Source organism: Zootoca vivipara, chromosome 5 (genome assembly GCF_963506605.1).
Source record: "Zootoca vivipara chromosome 5, rZooViv1.1, whole genome shotgun sequence".
Classification (NCBI taxonomy): domain Eukaryota; kingdom Metazoa; phylum Chordata; class Lepidosauria; order Squamata; family Lacertidae; genus Zootoca; species Zootoca vivipara.
Genome location: NC_083280.1, coordinates 32745072 through 32768708, shown reverse-complemented (window position 1 = coordinate 32768708; position 23637 = coordinate 32745072). Strand labels below are relative to the sequence as shown.

The 23637-nt window shown below is 41.1% G+C and overlaps 1 protein-coding gene across 1 annotated transcript in view; it reads right to left on the bottom strand.

Annotated features, from left to right (window-relative positions):
• Positions 1–221: 221 nt before the first annotated feature.
• Positions 222–23637, bottom strand: part of SPSB4 (splA/ryanodine receptor domain and SOCS box containing 4) — a 67955-nt gene continuing 44539 nt past the window's right edge. Inside the window, exon 3 of the mRNA XM_035133462.2 lies at positions 222–6722. Coding sequence (XP_034989353.1) covers positions 6595–6722 — 128 coding nt within the window. The 3' untranslated portion in view covers positions 222–6594. The remainder of the gene's footprint in view (positions 6723–23637) is intronic.

The window sequence follows — 23637 nt, the reverse complement described above, 5'->3', positions numbered from 1 at the left end:
TACATGCTACTACATATGTACTGTATATTACACCCAAACAACATGTGTTGGAATATTTAACCCATGGCATAAAACATTGGTTTTAATGGGTATATATATATATATATATATATATATATATATATATATATATATATATATATATTGTTGGGGCAACCCAGTCAGATGGATGGCATATAAAACAACAACAACAACAATTACTTTTGAGAAACCATTACAAATGTAGCACATTTCAAAGCTCTGTCATTCAGAGGCCTATCTTGTAATGTTCCAGATGCTGAGTTCTTAACTGTGATCACAGGTGTGGGCATCAACAAACATGAATAATGTTGTCCCATACATGTACATTTCCTACAGATACAATAAAAATGTAGGCCTCAGAATGATGGGGCTTTGAAATGTATTCCTATTGGCTGGGGAAAGCAGTCAGTCATATACTGTATATGATTAGTAGTACTGGTAGGCAAAGAAGGTCCATCATTGACATGTGACCAAAATGGTTCTCTCAGCACCATGATAGGGCCTGCTTCTATAGGGAGAGGGCTGGGCACATTCATGTCCCATATTCCTACTGGTTGGGGTATGAGAGGGCTACTTCTAGGGTAGCTCAAAACACTGGGGAATTTTTAATGAGAGACTATAGTTTGTGGGGACTGCACCCCAAGGACCATATGCATGGCATGAACTCAAAAGCCCATTCCTTAGGATCAGGGATAAAAGGACAGGAATATAGAGGGCTTACACTCCAAAACAATATTTGGGGCCCAATGACTCTTAGGGAAATAGGAAGTCAGGAGCGCTTTGAAACCTGCTCCTTCTGTTTGGGAACAATGATGAGGTCACATACAGACGTTGCAGAGTGTCATGAACTAGTAGGACAACAGGGAGAAGAGGATCCTGGCTAGGGGTGTAGCCGGGACTGGAACACACCAGGGCAGGCAAGGAATAGGGAATGAGAGGTCAATGAAGGAAATACTCACAGGGTGATGGAGGATAGCAACAGGAAGAGGCCAGGGCACAGGAACCAGAGCAGCAGGACCCATAATCCGAGCCAGAGGAGCCCCTGTCTCCACAAACACAGTGGGCTCTGAGATGTAGGGAGGCTGTGGCAGGCAAGAGCCCATAGTCCAGATCACTAGCTGGCCAAGTGAGGCTTGCTAGCTCTGGGAGAAGGGGTGTGATTCCTCAACTGGAGTAGGCTTGGAGCAGGTGAAGGTCACTTGCCTCGTCAAGCCCAGGTGCTGCAATCAGCATGCAAAGTATAAAAGGGCAGCAGAGCTCAGGTGCTGTGTCTGCTCAATTCTCAATTGCCCATGTTGATGGAACATCAGCTTTGCTGCTCTAGGATCTCCATGGGACTTTGCCTGGACTGGGGACTTGACATACTGATTTGCCACCAGGACACATGGTATCTCAAAACAATCTTTTGTCATTGGGCCCACCAACGTTCTGGGGCAACATGACAGGTCATAGGGACTTGAAACTGCTTCCATACAGCCAGGAGCAACAAGACATAGAGGGGCTACAACTCATCCTGAAAACAATATTTGACTGCAGCACCCCAAAATAGTCTTTTTGGGAGGGGAGAATCCTAAAAGCGGGTAGTGAAAAGGGGAGTGGGGCCGGTAGTCCCTGACCCACATTTGATCTGCAATTATTTGGTTAAATCTATAGAGGGCACAGGGCAATGGTGGAGAACTTGTAGCCCTCCATATGCTGTTGGACTCCAACTCCCATCAGCCTCAGCCAGCATGGCCAATTGTCAGGATTGATGGGAGCTGTAGTCCATCAACATCTGGATGGCTACAGTTCTCCACCCTTGACATAGAAGATGATAACTGAGGAAGACGAAACAGAGTGTGAGTAATATTGAGAAGCTTAGGAGGGGAAAACTAACTCCAGACATGAGGGGAACCAAATCAGGTAAGAGGAGCCAAAATGTAAAAAAAAGTCAAGCTGGCATGGTTGATAACTCTTATGAGAGTGAGAGAGGAAAGAGAGATCAAAATGCATATATTTTATATGTTAAAGTGAAGGGAGTAGAAGGTTGATCTTCCTCAGGGGATTGCCGTGCCCTTGCATGAATAGGTACAAAAATAAAGTAAATGGTGTTGGGAATGGGAAGCAAAGGGCCACAAACAGAAGGCTGAACATCTATTCTAGCTGCCAATTCCTTTTAAAGGCTCGGTTTTTAAAGTGTTTTTATTAATATTATACAATTTTGCAGTGCAGCCAATCTGGAGTCCCAAGTAAATTCATTAATCTGACATTAAAATTTCCCTACAACTTGGTATGTCTGCACAGCCATTAATATTTTACTCAACTGCATTTATAGCACTGTATGCATAAAAGCTTATGACCATCTAATTCCATATCTAAAATTCACTGGAACTCTTATAATTAGCAACTTCTACGATCGCTGTTGCTGGTTTTACATCAGCAATAGTTTTTTTGTGTTGAGAAATCCAGGCAAATGAGCTGAAAGGACATATCTGTGGTTTGCTTCTGCATCATAAACAGCAAAATGTCAATGCTAATGTTTACAAGAATGTACTATCTGGAAAATTATGTGTCTAAACAATAGTTTCAGTGATAGAGTAGGTTAGGAAATTTAGGCTTAGTAAAAAGCAATTTCAAAATATAAATGCCATCTGCACTCTTTTCTAAAAGTACCACTTAATATATTAACTTTATAGCTTTGGGGCTCCATTTTGAACCTGCATCCATCTATAGCAGGGATGGCCAATGTGATGCTTTCCAGATTCTGTGGAACTACAAGAGCCATTGTTCCTGGCTAGGGCTGATGGGAATTATAGTCAAACAACCCCAACATCTGATGGGTTCCCTATTGGCTACCAATAATCTGCATATTACATTTAAACAGAAACAGGGTGCAGCTTATGTGAGGCACACTACTGCTGCTGTTTCTTCTCATGATATTGTTGTTTTTTTCTAAAATCTGCTGCTTGGATTATATGAATTAGCTGAACTAACTACACTGAGCAGACTCTCTTGGAAGGTGGGGGACCCTCCTTCCCTGGATGTTTTAGGCAGAGGTTGGATGGTCATCTGTCATGGATGCTTTAGTTGAGATTCCTGCATTGCAGGGACTGGACTAGATGACTCTCAAGGTCCTTTCCAACTCTACAATTCTAAGATAAGATCTTGCATGGACTTCTTCTCCCTTTCCATACTCAGAACAAACATGTAAAGCTGTTCTGGGCTTTGCCACAATCTCTTGTTTTTCCAGCTCTACCCTTAGCTATCTGGTCTCTTTGGAAACTGCCTTCCAGAATATGCACATGGCACTACTTCTCTTTCATCAAATCCCTCCATCAAACCTACCTTCTTTGTTGTAATGATGTAGCTTGACCCAGAGATGGGGAATCTTGGGCCAAATGTGGTCCTCTAGGCTTCTCTATGCTCTTAGGCAGGCATCCCCAAACTGCAGCCCTCCAGATGTTTTGGCCTACAACTCCCATGATCCCTAGCTAACAGGACCAGTGGTTAGGGATGATGGGAATTGTAGTCCAAAACATCTGGAGGACTGAAGTTTGGGGGTGCCTGCTCTTGGGGCTCCCCTAAGGCCACACATCCTTCTGAGCCACACCCCTCACCAGCCCTGCTTTGTACCTTCCTCACCACTGGCATTTGGCCCCTGGAAGGTTGAGTGGCCCTCAGGTTCTTCACTTCTGGCTTCACTTCTTCAACTTCATCTCAGACTGAAACAAATCTCGGCTATGTTTGCTCATACTTTCTTACCTTGGCCTCTGCCTTTCCTTGCAAACGGCAGGATGGCAGCCGAACCCCATGGAAATGTCAAATCTCAGCAGTGCACTTATTAAATTAATGGACAGTATTTAAGGAGAGATGGCTATTGATTTGGCTTGTTTCATCCAATGATAATGTACATTAATTTATACCACAAAAATGCCATTAACTTGCCCATTAAGCATATAGCAGTACATCTGTGGAGGAAAAAGTACAAAACAGAATACCTAAACAAAAATGGATAGATAGGAAACACAGTAAACAAAAGACAATAATGACAAAGCATAAATCTTTTAAGTCCAAAAATAGTATTAGGCAGTTTTCCTTCAAAGCAGGAAAAAAACATTTTATTGCTGCTTGCCCCACAAATTAACCACTTACCTTCGTTTTTAAAAGAAGTTGACTGGTGTCTTCATTTTATGCTCTCCAAATCATTCACAGCATGTAAATATTAACACAAGTTAAAGCAATGACTATAGCTTACCTCCGATACTCTAAGGTGGCTAACATACACAGATAAGTATTTGGTGATATCCAGTTTTCTAATTACCTTGTGCAGGGCAGTGTCTAGGCGTCTTACAATCAAGTTGGGGGGGGGGGAGAACACATAACAACCATCCATAATTAAACATTGTAACTATATAAAAACAGGAGCATTCTTAAATAAAATAAAAAACCCACTCAGAAATGTTGTGAGCATCTAATGACATACTTTCAGGAGCAATCTGAAGGGCAGGTAACTTTTCTGAACTTATGAAGATGAGGTCTCCAAACTGGAACTGGAATCAAAGGAAGGCCTTCCTGTGGGAAAAGGCTGGCAGAAGGTCTCACTATGGGGAAAGTGATTGGCTTAATATAGCGTTCCGAGGAAACGCTACAGAAAAGCTGGTTCCTGTCTCAGTGACAAGACCAGTTTGGCATGATGAGGAGACTGATCCTGTCTCCTGGCCTGATGGTGGTGCTATATGAATTGGAAACAATGCTATCTGGACATCTGGGAGATAACCAGCATCCTTTGTTGTATGTCACCTGCCATCCTACCCTATGGAGTAGGAGCTGCATTGTGAAGAGTGTCGGCTGACATGGGGAAACAGGCTAAAGGGTGAAATAAAATACTAAGGTATCGAACTGAGAAGGACAGAAGTGATGGGAGGAACGACTGTAGGTATGGTAGAAACAGTACAGCCCCAGTATACTATGACAACTTTGATGTGGTTCAGTTTCTATAAAACAAGGTAATCCATAATGCATACCATTCTGTTTCTGACTTTTCCATTGGTTTGAAAAATATTGTTGCAGAAATAACAAATGGTAGGGAAGGTAAAGTACTGGCTTGGTGGTTTGTGAGCACAACTCAGTTGTATTGCTTCTACTCTGTACAAGTTACTTGAGAGTGGGGAAGGAAAAGAGACTCGCACGAGCCGCAATTTGGACAGTAGACTTTATTAGAAACTTTTTCTTCATTCTTCGGTAAATTCACATTAAAATATGCTGAAGGCAGCTCAGTCTGCACATTCGCCAACCTGCCTTTACAACAACTTCCAGTTATAAACTAGATAACTGATCAGGCAGAGAACTTTGAACAAAGTAGGAAATGCAAAAAAGAAAGCAGTGTCTTTAAAAAAAAAAAAGTTGATCCCGACAAATGGATACATATTGCAAGCAGTGGAGAAGATGACAAAAAAGCCACCCCCTGGGGAGACAACTTAAAATTGGACACTCTGTACAGAGCTTTGAACAGATATGCAAAATACTGTGTCACATACATATTAAAAGAAACCCAGCATTTGGAATTCATGAAGTACAAATGATTTTTTTAAATCCAACTTAAAAAGTGACATATTTTGAAAGCCAGGGTGTGTGTGTTTTGTTGTTGAAAACACTGAATTGTCAGCCCAATCGGCAACCAAGTTAAGCTAGAAAACACTGATTTGAGGAAATTCCACCCTACTGAAGCAACAGAACAAAAACCAGCTGAAATGTGCTAGCTTAACTGATTTTCAGATTGAGCCAATTTTCTTCAGAAAAGATCAACTACCTTTGAAACCAAGACACAGCTCTTTTATGACATAATTTAAAATATGGTGGGTTGGGTACCAAGAGCATGTTATTCTGAAAAGGCAGAGCACCTAAAAGTAAAGGCCACAATCTAGCAGTTCCAATGCAGCTCATATGCTCCGTGCGCACAAAGATTCCCAATTCCCTTCTACAGAGCTTGTGGGAATCTAGAGCGCAATCCGGAGCACTTTCCTTCACAAATGACAACAGGCAACCTCTATGTGTAAGGAACTTACCGTACTTTGGATCAAAACAGATTTCTACAGAAAACGCGGTTCCTTGGCATGTCTTACTAGTTAAATCTCTGTGACGTTGTTATTCTGGTTTTCAGAAACCTCCAAACAGCTTATTGGTGGGGTTTTTTGGTAGCATACGTTTAACCTGTACAAAGGGAGTTCCTAGCCCCCTTTGCTCTAGGGCTGCTTTTGGGGATTAGATCTTCATGGGCTGCATATCCAGCGCCAGACCTAAGTCAGCATACAGCTCATCTTTGGATGTGACCTGTGAAGACAAGCAAGCTTTGGATTCTGCAATAACAAGGCTGCTAACAGTGTAGGCAACAATAATTTCACTGAAAGATCCAAACCAACTCAAAGAGTTTTCACATTCCTTAGTAGTCTCCAAAATGTTCTGCCACGGTTGATTTAAAAAAGAAAGAAAAAGAAACATTTAAAAATAATAATTAAATAACACTCAAAATATCCACCACGAAGATTTATATTCTGATGTAAACAATTTCTACCATTTAGAGGTCTAGAATTCATATTACTGGTATTGTAAATAATTTTTCAAAGACTGAGGCAAAGGTAGAGTTTCTATATCATGCAGGCGTTCTCTGCCCAGGGCAAAGCGGATTGATCTTCGGCACAGGTCCATGAGAGGCAGGGGTTCCGCTGAAAAATGAAACAGAAGATATAGTATCAGTGCATTTCCCCCTTCTCCTTTTCCTTCATTAATTGCACTCATGTATAATAGCTTTCCCGACTGAAAATGAAGAAGTTAATCAACTAACATTTCAGTGGAATATTCAGTGCAGATCTTCAAAACATGCATGGAACACTTGAATTTAATGCAAAGCTATACTTTAGCACAGCCTTCATGAACTCAGTGCCCTTCAGTTGTTGGGGATAAACAAATCTGAGACATTGTACTATATAAACACTGACAACTGGGAAACACTGGCCTGCGAGCGCTCCAGTTGGAGAACAGCCTTTACCAAAGGTGTCATGGGCTTTGAAGACACTCAAACTCAAGACGCAAGGGAGAAACATGCTAAGAGGAAGGCACTCTTGGCAAATCCACACCGTGATCAACTCCCACCTGGAAACCAATGTCCCCACTGTGGAAGGATGTGTGGATCCAGAATTGACCTCCACAGTCACTTACGGACTCATTGTTGAAACTGTGTTTATGGAAGACAATCTTACTCGGCTATGAGTGATTGCAGAAGAAGAAAAAGAAGAATGCAAATACATACAATATAATATTCACACTCACAACGTGGTACTTTCATGGGCATGCAATGGGACATTAAAGAAAACAGATTCAACTACACTTAAAAGGAGAGATAATGTGTCGGAAAGCTTTAGGATAATAATTTCACTATCTGGGGCAACAGGGGGTAACTATGACCATAGCTCTGTCAGACACTGTACAAGTCCAAGCACACTGGGACAACTATACACTTAAAATGTCCATACAAAGGTCTTTCCCTTTCCTGGAGCTACTAAATCAGAACTTACATCTGTAACAACACTTTGCTGATTGCTGCCCCAGAAACCTTGGACTCAATGGCAACGCTGAAACCATGATTAAAGATTAAAGAGTGGTCAAAATTCCTGATGGTCTCAGAATGCTAAGAAACCATCGTTTCTCAAAGACTAGCAAATGCATGTAAGCAAAAGCAATTTGATGTTCAACGAAGGCCTTCCAGAAACAAAAATATAAGCAAATGCTAAAAATGGGAGAGTGGGGGAATCAGTGAATTCTTGCAGCAGCAGCTAGCTTTCAACCTTCAAACATTGTTTTCTAAGCAGATATTTTAAAATGTTTTCTTCCTCACCTCACCCTTGCTTCATTCTTAAAACACACACACACACACACACACACACACACACACACACACACGTTACCGTATTGGCAATAATTAGGTTCACAGTCTTAATGAGATGATTGATATTGTTGGCAGTTAAAAACATGGGAGGCTGGGGCTGGGGGGGGGAATGGACAAGATGAAAGCAGTTCTATAGCCATGTAATGGCTGTGAGTTATTTAATTGTTTTGGGCAGATGTACACAGAATTGTACATTTCTCACAGAGATACCCTCTTTCATGTTGTTGTTTTTTTCCGGAGGGGTGGGGAACTGAATATAGTGGATAGCTGCTTTTCAGCTTATTGTTACATGAATATTTTATTTCGTAATTTTGAATTCCACTTTTCTTGAATAGAAAAATTCTGATTTTTCTATTCTTTAAGTATAGGTAAATCTACACTAGCTGTTTCTCCATTTAAAAAAGGGAGAAAGACCTTTCATTCATGCATTTGCTATGTTTACTTTCCCTATCCACCCCCCTTCTGTATCAAATTGAAATGCCACTAGCTCGCTAGCCACATTCCTTTGTAATCCCTCCATCAGCTTTCAGTTTTCAGCCATATCAAATTAATTACTGGTCATGACCCGAACTCATGAATGATCACCCTCCATCTAGATTGCTCTCCCTTTTTAATCCCCCCTTTTTAAACCACCACCACCCGGCACTGGTCTCTTCCTTAGTTAGACTTTAGTTACTAAAAGAGCTGAATATCTGGTAATCTCAAAGCTCAAAGTTGGTCTTCCATTTCTATCACTTGTCTTAGCATGAGTCAAACAGGAGTCTTCAGAAAATGCTTGCTGTACAATTGCATACCACTCAATCTCAACTAAAGCAGCCAGTGCCTTCCAGGTGTTTTAGACTACAACTCCCATCTCTCTCTCTCCCCTGTTTTAGTCCAAAACATCTGGAGGGTACCAAATTGCTGAAGGCTGTTATTACAACCCCAAAAACTAGAGGAGGAGGAGACTCATGACTTGATCCAAATCTCTGGTGTACCAAAAATTCTAACATAAATTCTGTACCAATTGGTCTTATGGAAATGATAAATAGCATTGTCAGCATGGTTGCCATTTAATAAGGTAAGGGTACTCCAAAGATACTCTCTGTTTACTGTTAGGAAAACACAACCAGATAATACTCAGAATGATGGGGCAGATTTTGTGTGCGGTGAAAAATAAAGAATATAGACAATATAAATGCAAACTTGTGCCATTCTTGGTTTCAAAGTATGTGGGGGTTTTTTAAAGAAGACTGAACACATAATTTATGCAATTGTACTAATTACACACATTGCACAATTTAAAAAAGGAAAATGCAGGATTGAAAATATTTTCTTTTTAAAATTTTTAAAGTTGAGTGTTTTCATACACAGTGATAATATCCATTGTAAAACAGAATCATGTGTCCTTGCATTCTGTTTTTTTTAATAAGGAGAGCCTAGATCAGGCATCCCTAAACTGCGGCCCTCCAGATGTTTTGTCCTACAATTCCCATGATCCCTAGCTAACAGGACCAGTGGTCAGGGATGATGGGAATTATAGTCCAAAACATCTGCAGGGCCGAAGTTTGGGGATGCCTGGCCTAGATGTAACCCATCAAACAGTGAAACGTGAGCTTCTGCTGCTTCTCTCTCTCTCTCTCTCTCTCTCTCTCTCTCTCTCTCTCTCTCTCTCTCTCACACACACACACACACACACACACACACCCCTCTTCACCTGGTACATACTTTCCCCTCCAATTTATCAACATATGAGCAGCTGGAAGCCATTATGTTGTCTTCTTTTTTTAAAAAAATAATAATCCCCAAACCTATGGGCAACAGATTATCTGTTATCAGCCAAGAACGATAAAAAAAACACCACATTTTAGCGACTTCAGAAATTTTTTTTTAGGAGAGATTATTTTTTTTACTTTTTCTCACCTTCCCTTATTCAATTTAATTAAAGTAAAGAAAAAATGGCTGGCATTCCAACAAAGCACCTGAAGAAATAGGATTCTGCCTATGAAACTTCATGTCGCAAGAACGCCAGAAAGTACAGGAAGGTACCACGGTATTCCTTCAGCCATATCTTGACACCCAGATTCCCCTGATTCACACCATGCGCACTCAAATAGCACGAAAGAGAGAGTGCCCAAGTGACGTACTTTGACCAAGAAGCTGTCTCATGATTGCACAAGCGAACAGGAGCCTGTCTAGGTCAGGAAGCACCATTTCATGCACCAATATCATCTCGATCAGCAGTATCATCCAGGGAACAAATTATCCTACAGTAAAATAAGCCTGCAAGTGAAACCATTCAGCAATAATAATAATAATAATAATAATAATAATAATAATAATAATAACAATAGTAATAATTTTATTTATACCCCGCCCTTCCCAGTCAAGACCGGGCTCAGGGCGGCTAACAACAAGAATATCAAAGCAAGTATAAAAGAAACAATTCAATTAAAATGCAGATTAAATACAGTGTTAAAATTCAATTTTAAAATTAGGAATCTACAAGTGCAACCTCATTTAAATATCCGTAGGATAAAGCAGTGTTTCCCAACCTTGTGCCTCCAGCTGTTTTTGGACTACAACTCCCATCATCCCTAGCTAGCAAGACCAGTGGTCAGGAATGATGGGAATTGTAGTCTGAAAACAGCTGGAGGCACAAGGTTGGGAAACACTGGGATAAAGCCTTAGGGGAGTCAGTCCAAAGGCCAAGCGGAACAGCTCTGTCTTGCACACCGTACGAAAAGATGACAACTCCCACTGGGCCCTAGTCTCCTGAGAGGAAAGAGCGTTCCACCAGGTCGGGGCTAGTACTGAGAAGGCCCTGGTCCTGGTCGAGGCCAGTCTAATTACCTTTTGACTTGGGATCTCCAGTATGTTATTATTTGTGGACCTTAATGTCCTCTGTGGGGCATACCGGGAGAGGCGGTCCCGTAGAGATCACATGTTGCCATTTACTATTAGGACATCTCTGAATGTCTGGCAAATATATCTAAATAAACAGTTGTGCCTGATTCTCATCTCATGAAGGAGCCCATGGGTCAAGGAGGCAAGGCAGATTTGGGGGTCCCAAATCCACAGGATGATTTATTTCAGTTTAACATTTACTGCACATTTTGCCATAAATTGTCATGGAAATAAGTACAAGAACCATTGCATGGATATCTTCCTTTTAAGATTTTTGCTTGACATGTTGCCCATGGGACTTTTCTTGCAGTCAATATCCTGACCAGATCACACCCCTCACTGACTCAGCTTTGCATTCTAACTTGCTGGAATATACCCTAAACTCTGAAAATAGTATAGTCAGTCAGAAATTTCTTGCCACCACAGGAAAAGGGTTCATGCCCTTTCATGTACAAGGCATAGGAGTGGTCAGAAAAGAAAAGATGATAAGTCCAGTGCATTAGAATACCTCATTTATTTTAGAAGCAGAATTGGCCCACGGCCCATCTAATTAGGTTCATTAACGTTCCTGCCAAAAATACCATCTTAATTCTGTATAATATGGTCTTTACTCAACTGTAAAGAGAGATGATACATCAATGTGAGAATTAATTCAAGAGATCAGTGCAGGAGATTACCTTGGATGAAGTGAGACTGACATTGTACAGTATGGGCACGTGTCAACAGGCATACAGTAAAGGATGGAACTCAAGAAGGGTTCAGGACCATCCAGTAACGTAATGGGAATTAGCAACAGAACTGTTTTCAAGCTGGTTTCACACACACACACACACACACACACACACACACACACACCAGTTAAATTACAAGTTTCCCTTATGGGGAGCTTCCAGACAACTTGCTTACTGAGCATTCATGCTGATTTGGGGGGGGGGTGAGCGGGCAGCAGGGAGAGATGAATTTGCACCAAAGCAAGTGTTATCTCACACTTCCCACTGCCTTTTCCTGTCAATTTCCTTATTGCATGAAGTCCTGTTGTTTGGTGAAGCGAGTTTGTGCACGATCTCCAAATCAGCTTTAAGCATGCAGCCTGAATTTGCCAATACAGTGGTAACTCGGTTTACAAACTTAATCCATTCCTGAAGTCCGTTCTTAAACCAAATTCATTCTTAAACCGAGGCATGCTATCCCTAATGAGGCCTCCCACCGCTGGTGCCCTTCCACTGTTCTGTTTGTAGACCGAGGTAAAGTTCGCAAACACTACTTCTGGTTTTGTGGAGTTCGTAAACCGAATCATTCATAAACATGATTCTTCTTAAACCGAGGTACTACTGTATGTGACTGAATCCCACCTCCAAGATATGGGCAATCTAGAAGTGGCTTTTTTCTCTGCCATCTCCCCATCTCTATCCATAGCTTTGGAAGTCTGTGAAGTGTGACTTTGAATACATGGAACAAAGAATGAATTATAGAACTTTATTGATTAGCCTTCCAGTCAAATAAAATTCTATGCACAGAACAGATGCATGCATTTCTGGAGATTTTCTCTTTTTTTCAGAAGTGCAATGATGAAAAGCAACACTGGAATAACAATTATGCTAAGTGTGTTACAGAGCAGAGCAAGTTCTTCCTGCAGTGTCAGATTGATTCTCCATTTCACAGAAGAGTGTTGCTCCTTTCTGGTATCTGAGCAGAGCAGAGTCCACTTGAAGGAGGCTTACAGATAAAAGAGTCCAGCCAGAGAAGCAAAATTAATTGTTCTATTTATTCTTCAGTGCAATTCCGAAAGTAGCCCCAAAGTAGCACATTTGATTTCAAAACGAAGTTTCTAAAAAAGATGGATGGGAATAGTACAAAAAAACAAGTTTAAAGAGAAAGTCAGGGGAGGCAAATCTCTATGGAAAGACTGGGGGTTATTTAAAACCACAATAGAACATCAGCTAAAATATATACCACAGATCAGGAAAGGTAGCGCCTAGCCAAAACCAATGCCAGTGTGGTTATAAAGCACAAAGAAGCTATTGGAGGCAAGAAAGCTTTGTTCGGCAGAATGAAGTGTTGCTCAAATGTAAACTCTCTCTCTCTCTCTCCCCGTGCACGCACGCATGCACACGCGCACACACACACACGGAGTGGAGTAGGAGTAGAGTATGGGGAACATCGTTAGAAACAGACACAACAGCAATAAAATTATAAACCAAAAGCAGAAAACCAGCTAGGGAGATGAACAGGCCATTGAACAACAAAGGCTGAGCAATAAGGTGGTCAAGTCTGTGGGTGACACCCCAAACAAAATGGACATTATGAGGTGCTCCCAAAGAATCTCTCCAAACTGTGTTAAAGGACAATCAACTGTAGTGCCGGGCAGGTATTTTTAGTCTCACTGAATTGTAGTACAGTATTTGTGAGCAGTGACAAAAAGACAGCATCTCCAAAGGGTTAGGAGGCATGTGAGAAATCCGAGAATTTTGGGATTGAGTTGGGTTTACAGATGAGAACACTAAGGGTAATTCCGCCCCCCCCCCAAAAGAATAAAGTCTCAATAGTTGTGATCAGTGGCTGGCAAGTCTCTCAATCACTGCAGCCCTCTGACTTTCTTCCAGTCGCATTGCTCTTCCTGTGCCAGATCAGCACTAGTGCTGTTTCCAGGGTGACCTGGCACAGAAAGAGGAATGAGTCCAGAAGGAGCTGAGTGCAGAAAGATGTGGAGAGGTTCACTGGCAACTCTGATTGTGGTTGCATTTTTTAAGAAAAAACTGGGTGAAAGTCCTACCTTTGAACACCTTGCCTGTAAAGAAAAACAAGCCAACTCCCTCCCACCCCAAAGATTTCTTCAAAATATGCATTGCAGGGGGTTGGACTAGATGACCTTTGTGGTGTCTTCCAGTTCTTATTCCATGAAATCTATAAAGTCATTAAGTGTTGCAAGCTGGGGTTAGAACAAATAAACAAAATCATTGACTTTGGAGCAAAACGGATGTCTACAGAAAAAGTGATTCCTTGGCATATCTACTAGTTAAATCCCTAACTTCACTATACATTGAAGGGCCTGAGCTGGTGGTGGCAAACCAGGATCCATGCTAGGGATCATTGCGAAAGGGTTCAGAAATAAATTTGCCAATAACACGGTGCACCATTTTGTATAATCTATGGCGCAACTACACTTGAAACAATATATAGTTCTGGAAATTGTCCACCTGGAGAAAGGATTGAACAACCCTCCCATGGAGAAAAGGTCACATTTGGGACTTTTCCATGTTTACAACATGGCAAGGGCTGACACAATAGAGATTTATAAACTTATGCATAGTGCACTAGAACCAAGACCCACAAAGAGTTGTACACATTTTTCACATGACAATATCCTTCTTCAAAAGGGATGTTCACACTAACTTGTGTGTCGAAAACCCCATAAGCAGCACAGATAAGATGGACTTGAGAAAATAAATAATCTCTTGTCTGAAACATATCCTCTTAGACAGCCTTCACCAGGGCTTCATCTGGAACCTCCAGATGTTGTAGGACTACAGGAATGGTGGAAGTGCCAGAATGGTAAAGGCTGCTCTTAAAAAATAGCATCCTGGTAGCAATTCTGAACAAAAATCCAATGCAGACATGCCCCAAGTTCAGAATCTTAAAACTGCCTCTCATATTTACTGTAGCAGAAACTCTCTTCAAAACCAAAATTAAAGTTTTATTATTGTGACCAAATCATTCTTTGTCACAGCCATAAAATGTGCAAGGTTATAGCTGCTTTTAAAACTTACAAGTTCTATGCTTCCTTAATGAAGAGTCAGTCCCTTGGTGTTCACGTATTTTGTTCCCAAGGATTGCGGTTTAAGCATCCCACAAAACTTTCCATTACTCTGTAGAAAAACTGCCCCACTGGTAGGATAATAGAAAGATCTGCTTTGGGTGCTACAAAGGTTTACATGTCATCCCTCCTGCACACCCACCAAAGCAAATCCTCATGATGCACTGAACATCACATGTGACATTTGACTTAAGAGAATTCCTGCCTTCTGGTTATGTGCACATATATCCATGTCATAACCATGGAGAACGGGCTTCATTAAATTCTCAGATAGGATTAACAAATTAAAGAAGCAGGATTAACAAATTTTAAAAATATTTGATTGTTGAACATTGCACTGCATAACCTTTCCTTAATCCTTTCAGTTAAAGACGATCAATGCACACATATGGCTGGTTGGAGTGATGAAACCAACAATGGCCTTTGTGTTCAAAAAACACTTTTAATTTTTCACATATTGTTGAAGGCTTACAAAGGAACACAAGGATTTTAAATAATCAAGTTAGTTGAGTTACAGTGGCAAAACGTAACAATGAAGGCTGCTTAGGTGTTACATAATTACTTATTTTTTTAAGGGTTTTATTGCTCCTTTGTGAAAGGGATGTTTGACACAGCTTTCAGCCGTTAATATCAACACATGGTAGCAAACATGTTCAGGTTAAATGCTACAATCACTTCATGTGGTGTTAACAACAGCCAGCATGAATGCATTCTGTGAACTTCGAAATAAATTTCTACTTTCACATAATCATAGAATTGTAGAGGGTCATCTATTTGCAACCCCGTGCGGTGTATGAATCTCAACTAAAGCATCCATGACAGATGTCCTCTCTATGTTCACCAAACATTTTTTAAAACTTTCCTCCTCCCTCTTTTCTCATCCTGTCTCTTCCATTCTCTTCCTGACCTTACCAGATTAAGCACGCTCTTCTTTCTTGATGAGACATTTTTTCTCTCTGTGGGAAGCAGGTCTGCAGACTGGCTGGCTGGCTGAGTGCCTGCTCAGTGCAGCAGAGAAGAGAGAAAGATTCTCTACTGTCTACTACAACTGCTGATTTTTCAGGAGAGTCCTGCAACCTAAAAAACACACACACCAAAATGGTGCTGGCAGCTAAACAGCAGCCTAGTTGACACATACTGTAGCACTAAACCATGGCTTAGTGTTGTGTGAATGAACTGGGAAAAGCTACAGAAAAACTTGAGTCTGTGCCCTTTCCCTCCAAGCAGTTTTTAGTGTTGCTTTCACCAAATCATGGCTTGTTTCGTATAAACCAGATTTTGTGGCTTATAGCTAACTCTGGATAATTTCAAATCTTCAAGACAAAGATGATAAAGATGGCTTGTGCTAAACCCTGATCTTTGGTTTGCATGGAACAACTCTGGATTGTGTGCCTAAGTCCTCCTCTCATACTACTACAGTACAGGAGGAAAAGGGAGAGGGATGTTTGCAAGCTCATGTCTCAGGATATTCCAACTCATACAGGCAGCGCTAAACAACTTACAGAATCTGGTGCCCTCTAGATGCTTTTGGCTGCAACATCCACCATCCCTGACTATTGGTAATGTTGGCTGGGGTTGACTGGAGTTATATTCTAAAACACTTGGAGGGCGCCAGATTTTTGACCTGGGTCGGCTCCTACAAGATGTGCAGGAAAGTTAGAGGTGAAGTTCTGCAACTTGCCCTGTCACAATTTCCATTCACCTTTGTGACTTACATAGTGACTTTCCCCCATTACATCTGCAGTATAGATTTTTTTTTTACTAGCTATGCCAGTACAAAATGCACCGGACGCTTTAATGTACACATTGATCACCCCTAAATTATAAAAGGTAATGAGATTCCAGGCTTTAAAAAAATGACGGGCCAGTTGGCTAAATACATTTATAAAAAGCCAACACAGTTTATTTTCAGACTTATTTAACGTCAACTTGATTTTCCATAATGTTCAAATTATCTCTTGGTTTCGAGAACAGCCTGACAACAGCGGTTAAGTGCAAACCTATACAGCTAATTCACTACCGCATTATCAGAACTATCAGGTTTACACCTTTCAGGTTGAGATGCACTTTGAATTATTCATCGGGCTCTCCCCTTGATCCTGAAAAAGGTCACACTTTTTCATACAATTTACTTTATTGATGTACTTTCTACGTACAAAAGCAGGACCATGCATTATTAATCACTGCCCTTCATATGCCTGATAACATCAATTAAATGTGGGTTTCCTTGTCCCTCCCTTTCATGAGGCTCTAAACAATAAAAGCTGATCCATGGCAATAAATTGACACAACCACTTAAAGGACAAGTTGTAGACATCTTTATAATCTAGACCAGCGTCTCCCAACCTTGGGTCTCCAGGTGTTATTGAGCTACAACTCCCAATGCTTAAGGCATACTCACACAACCAATCCTGTTTTCATCCCTAACAGATTTATTTATTTTACAGATTTATAATCCGAACTTCCATTAAAAAAATACATCAAAGCAGTATACAACGTACAGAAATAAGATCACTAAAAAGCACCCATAAAAGCATTGTTAGAAACATCAATAAAGCATTGATATATGCTGATGGTTTAAGAAGAGAAAATTAGTATTGCAGAGGCTTGCCTAAACATTATAGTTTTCAAAAGACATCTGAAAGAAGGGAGACATAGTTCCTACTGAACTACTATTTGGTAGGGAGTCCCTTAGGGCCTAGTGAAGTCCAACCCAACCTTAGGGCTCGGGGGGAACCACCAAAAGTGCCCCCTCAGAAGATCTCTGTGATCAATGTGCAGCATAAATAACCAGGTGGTCCTTTGGACACACAACAAAGTTGTTTTCAAAACACACCATCAGATACACAAAGGGAAAAGCAATGTTAAAATTTGCCAGCTGATTCCATAGATGGGCAGAAATGTCTTGCGATCAATGCACACCAACAGATGGTTGCTGAACTAGTAAATCTACAAGCACTAATTGGTTTAGGATTGACTCTGGGCTCTAGTGTCAAGGAATGAAAACATGATAAAATCAATCACACATCAGTGCCAAAGATGTAAAATAACCAGTGTGCTACCCTTTCCCCCACTATTCAGTTTGCACGTACCTGCTATTAAAGTTTAGAGAAATGTAGGAGTGGTCCCTTGAAACTTTTCTGGAGTGTCTTCAGACACACTTCACAGAACGTTAACTGCTTCACTTGTACCAAGGCTCTTTATTCATAATGAAAGGGCACACAAGAGCATTAATCTGCAGACAACTTCCTTCTTCTTCCTTTATTAGAACTCAAGAGGAATAAACACAAGCTATGGGTAATTTATTAATTTATTTAGTTTGATTCTCTCTTCTTTATTACTTAGGCTAGCGCTGCCCCCCCCAACTTCCCTGTAGCTTGTGTTCATTCTTCTTGATTTCTCAGCACTGTATAACATATTTGGCCTGAACAGGAGATATGCAGTTCCCTCTTCCACGTAGGGTTTCCAGACTCAGACCACGTAGGGTTTCCAGACCACGTAGGGTTTCCAGACAGGACTTCTGTGCCTTTAATTGCGCTGCTCTCTTTTGAGTCTGGAAACCTTAAAGAGAAACCAGCAGACCCTTTGTTTAATTTCCAAGCAAAGGGTCTGCTGGTTTCTCTTTAAGGTTTCCAGACTCAAAAGAGAGCAGGGCAATTAAATGCACAGAAGTCCTGTCCACTATTGAGTCTGGCAACCCTACTTCCAAGCAAGGAAGATAGTCAGCTGGTGTTAATGCTTCATCACAAGTTGCTTAGGATCAGCACTCTGAAACCTTAGCATGCCAATTAATAAGCCCTATGCTTATTAACCATTCCTTCAGCCAGCACAGACAAGATGCTTCATTGTATAACCTCATATTTGGCACCTCCTCTCTCTTTCATGTCTATCAGTATTTTCTATTTTATTCTCGGTCCCCCCCCCTTGACATATATATTTAGAAATATCTTTTTGCCATTTGTTGAAGCAATCTGTCTTGCCGATCACCGGTATTGCTTGAAACAAAAATAACATTCTTGCTAATACATTCATCTTTATGGTCGACACTCTGCCCAGCAACGAAAGTTTCATTCTACGCCATATTTGCAAATTTCTTTTAATATTTCCAGGTTTTCAAATAATTATCTTTATATAAATTTATATTCTTTGCTATTCATCTTTATGGTCGACACTCTGCCCAGCAACGAAAGTTTCATTCTACGCCATATTTGCAAATTTCTTTTAATAATTCCAGGTTTTCAAATAATTATCTTTATATAAATTTATATTCTTTGCTATTAACCATACACCTAAATACTTAACCTTCTTTTCAGTCTTTAGACCTGATATATTTTGTAATTTATTTTTACTCTCATCATTCATGTTTTTTACCAGGAGCTTGGTTTTATCTTTATTAATTTTAAGACCTGCTATTTCTCCAAACAAATTTTTATCTCATCTACTACTTTCAGAATTGACTCTATTGGTGCTTCTACAGAGATCACCAAGTCATCTTCAAATGCTTTTAATTTGCATTGTCTCTGTCCCACCCTTATTCCTTTAATTTCTGGATTGCATCTTATTCTTTGTGCCAAAACTTCTAAAACTAGTATAAACAATAAAGGTGACACAGAGAGAGGAATGTTTGTTCTGCCATAAAAGAAGGCAGAGATTTGGGGTAAGCCTAAAAGATTACAGGAAAACACAAGGAAGAATACCACTCTAGACAAAAAGGTGCGGTTTCTAAGCAAAATACAGTGCCACATTTGATGTTCACGGTTTATGGCAGATCCTTTAACACAGGAGGGTATATTTACAACATATTTACTAGAGCAGAGCCAAAATTGTTAACTTTCAAGCCAATATCTGCATGTACAATGCAGAACCTACAGATAATAAACAATTCCCTCCCTCCCCAAAAAAGTGTTCCCTGCTGCACGTACAAGTTTTGAATCCTAATTACCATTTGTATAAAAAGCCTCCGAAGGCTGATTTTTACAAGCGCACAAATCACAGTCCAGGGAAACAGCTGACTCTCAGGGGCAAGAAATCTCTGCATTTCCCAAGCTCATCTAGGTTCATACCAGCAAAGTTCCCCGATCCAACTGAGCAAAACTTTAGGCAGAAGTACATTCCCTTCCTTGTCCCTTGTAGCTGGTAGGACTTTCACTCCAGACCTACCTCAGACACCCTACTGAGATAAGGAGAATTATTGCAACTCCTCACAAGTCTGTTCACATTGGCATTGGCCTTCTCACAGTCTTTATGATGGAATGTTGAGCCAATGTAAACTGGATTTCAGGTTCCTCATGGAAGCTGTGTCTCCTAGTAAAAGCTTTTCTATCACAAACTGTAGATTCTTTTGAGATTTCTGATGCTTCTTAAAAAATACAGAAATATTGCATATCTGAAGATCTTAATACAATTACCAGTAATGATAGTTGGATCTTTACTATTCCCATAAATTGCTGAGATTCGCTTATCTTTTGGCTTTTAATGAAGGCTGTGGAAATACTGCATTGGGACCAAATTTAACTGTTTTTAGACATGGAATGTTTTGCACATTTTTGCTTCATGGCTACAACTGTTTTTATAATTAAGTTATTGCTGCAATGTGATCTGGGATCTTATCTTCATCATTTTTGTTTCTTGGAGGGGACATAAGTCACCTGCTCCAAGCAATTTACCTGCTCCTTCTGCCTCTCAAGGCTGCTGTCTCCTATGTTTGTCTTTCTCTGCCCTTGATCAGCAGTATTACCATTACAAATTAAGAGTTGTTCCTTAATGAAGTAAAGTATCACAGAAAGTTGGATGAGTCCTGCTGACTCTTAGGGTTGGAGGGGGCGGGCAGAGAAAACTGGTTTTGAAATAAATTGAGAGCAAATTGTGTTTCTTTCTCTTTTGATAAATGTAAAGATTAATGTAAACTCAATAAAGAGAATGAATGAATGGTTTTATTAAGGATATAAGGAAAGGAAGAAGGCAAACGGAAAAAGAAGTTGAAAATAAATGGAGCTCTGTGGCCGAAACCTGTCTGAACCTTAACTTACTACTTACAGCAGGACATTCTGGTCTCCTCAAGAGTAAAGTTGCAGGGCTGGTGGTCAGTAATGGACCTGATGAATCCCTGATGGGAAGGACAAAGGTTGTATATCACAGTCCATTTTTAAGGACTCTCACCCATGTTGGGCTGAGTGACAGATGCCTTTATCTACAAATCCTTCCTGCTTCTGTATTTTAATTACGGTATCCCTCCTGAAGGCCTTGCCCAACCAACTCCTGTCACAATCCTGCCAAGACTCTCACTGCACTCCCTGAGTTCTCTCCTGTTATGGACCAGGAAAGATAAGGACATAAGACTGAACATCACAGCAGGCTGTATAATTTCTGCACTGTTGAATGCCATCATTTCATCACACACTTATACTGCAACAAACAAAAAACTTATCCATGATGAAACACGTAGCAATGCACTTACAGATCATCATCCCTGAATGGTCAACAGGCAGAGTAATTTATGGCCACTGTCTGCCTCACCCAGGGAAAAATATACATTCCCTTTCAAAAGCACATATGTTTAAAAATCCAATACCTGAAGACATTCCGTGTCTCATACTGCGCAATCTCTATCAATTGCCAAGGGTATGAAAGTAAAAAGCAAGTCATTAAAAAGAAGGTGACCTTTATGCTAGAGTGGATTCCATTAAAGCTGTTTTCACAAGACGAGGGAAACCTTTAAGTTGCTACCGGATGAACGTTCAGAGTTTTGATTGAAAGAAAATTTGTTCGTTTAAAGCAATGTGTCAGCAGCAGAAATCCACAGGAAATCCAAGCACTTCATTTCAACAACACGCACAGAGCTAAGAAAAGATCTGCACTATACAAATAAACAAGCCCTAGTCTCTTCACTTTGCAACACAACTCTTCTCTTTCCACCCACACGATTTTTGAACTGGAAGTGAAAAAAGTGAAAGCAGATACTGTATTTTTTGTGTGTGTAAGACTGTGCTTTTTTCTATAAAAGGGGGGGGCAAAAATTGGGTGTAGTCTTATACATGGATAGTGAATGCAGAGGCGGGACATGCGATTAATGGCAGCAGCAAGCAGGAAAATGGCAGCGGTGATTGAGCGGGTGATTGGTGGCTACGGCAGGGCCTGCTGGCGATTCACTGTGGCAATTGGACAGGCGATTGGTGGCTGTGGCGAGGCGGGCAGGCGACTGGCAGCTATGGCAAGTGGGTGGGCTGTTGGTGACGGTGAGACAATTGGCCGCTGCGGTGACTGCGGTGAGGTGTGCAATCGGCAGTGGTGGGCAGGCGGGTGAACAATTGGCGGAAGTGACCTCCCCCACCCCACCCCACCCCAAAGCTAAGCAACTTAATTTCATAATATTGGGGTTAAAAAAAATTGGGGTCGTCTTATACATCACGGCGTCTTATACATGGAAAAAGATGGTATATTTTGTCACGAAATAGGATGAGGCTGTTTAAAAAGAATACTGCAGGGCTTCACAAAAGGCTATTAAGCAGAGTGCTTTACCCTCCAATTTGATCTAAATCTTCATGTAGGCTTTCAAAAGGAGTTTCTAGCACAGGGGTCGGTAACCTGCAGCCCAAGGGGGTCGTTTAAATGGCCCACGAGCCACCCCCGAACCAAGGCACCTGCTCAGTGAGTCCCCACGCGCTGCGCTAAACCAGTGCAGCGTGGCTTGCTTCCACAGCACCGGAAACCGCATCTGCGCAGATGCAGACACCGGGAATCGCGTCTGTGCAGGCGTGGTCCGGCCCATGGAGTGATCTCTGCGGGAGTGAACCAGCTCAGGCGAGGTAAACCTTGCCAGCCCCTGTTCTAGCATCCCCTGTTCTAGCATCTGCTGAGACCTGCCATCAGGATCTGAATTTCAGAATTGGCATGGCAGAGAATTTAGTGAATGATCCAGACTCTGGCCACTGAGTGGCAGCACTTTATGGGGCAGCAGAGCTACCACAGCATCTGCAGCCCTGTCATGCATGGCAGCTGGGGGTTCAAGGTGGAGGGGGGGCATGGGCAGTAGTGGGGCTGGCTCAGAGTCCAGCTAATTCCAGGGAAGCTTAGCTCCTCCCAAACCTGCCTATTGAATGGTCTCATTTTAAGGGCTTTCACTGGCTGCCAACAGTGTGGATCCTGTAGGTGGAAGGGGAAACTCCAGGAGAGCTGGGCAGAGGGACACCTCCACCCAATGAAAAGTGTGCATGCATGTGTGCAAACATGCATTGGATTGCTCTGTCCATTTGCAAAGTGCAAACCCACACACCATGAAGTTCATCACTACCAGCATACCTTTAAAAGCAGAGTCATTGATAAAAACTTGTGTGTGTGTGTGTGTGTGTGTGTGTGTGTGTGTGTGTGTGTGTAAAAGATTTTTTTAATTTTAAATCAATTATTTTATTTTAAATCAGATTTTTTTAAAAAAATAAAATGCTTTTGGAGGAAAAAGATTTTCTACTTAAGTTACATTATAGTCCAAAGGCTATTCATTAGGAAATGAGTATTTGTTTTTAATTATGTAGCATGAGGCTTCATATGCAATATTTTAAAAATTTTGGTAAATGAATTCCATTAATCCATTCACAATGTCCTGCTATTCCAGAGGTTTTTGTAAGATTATTTGGGGCAGTTTTTCTAACGAGAAGATATCATCACAGATGCTTGTTTTTGCAGTTCTCAAAAAAGTGTGGACTTGTGTCTACAGAGATAACATGCCTTTTCTTCACAGGAAGAATGTTAAAAAATAAACATACAGAGCTGAGGGGGGAAACCTTAATCCCATTGTTCCTTTGCAAATTTATAGACACAGAATCAACCTCTTGCCTCTTAAATGCTAAGTTCCAAGAGGTTCCTCATAAGGGATTGTTTCCAGGCCTTTGACCATTTTGGTTGCCCTCCTCTGGACACGTTCCAGCTTGTCAGTATCCTTCTTGAACTGTGGTGCCCAGAACTGGACACAGTACTCCAGGTGAGGTCTGACCAGAGCAGA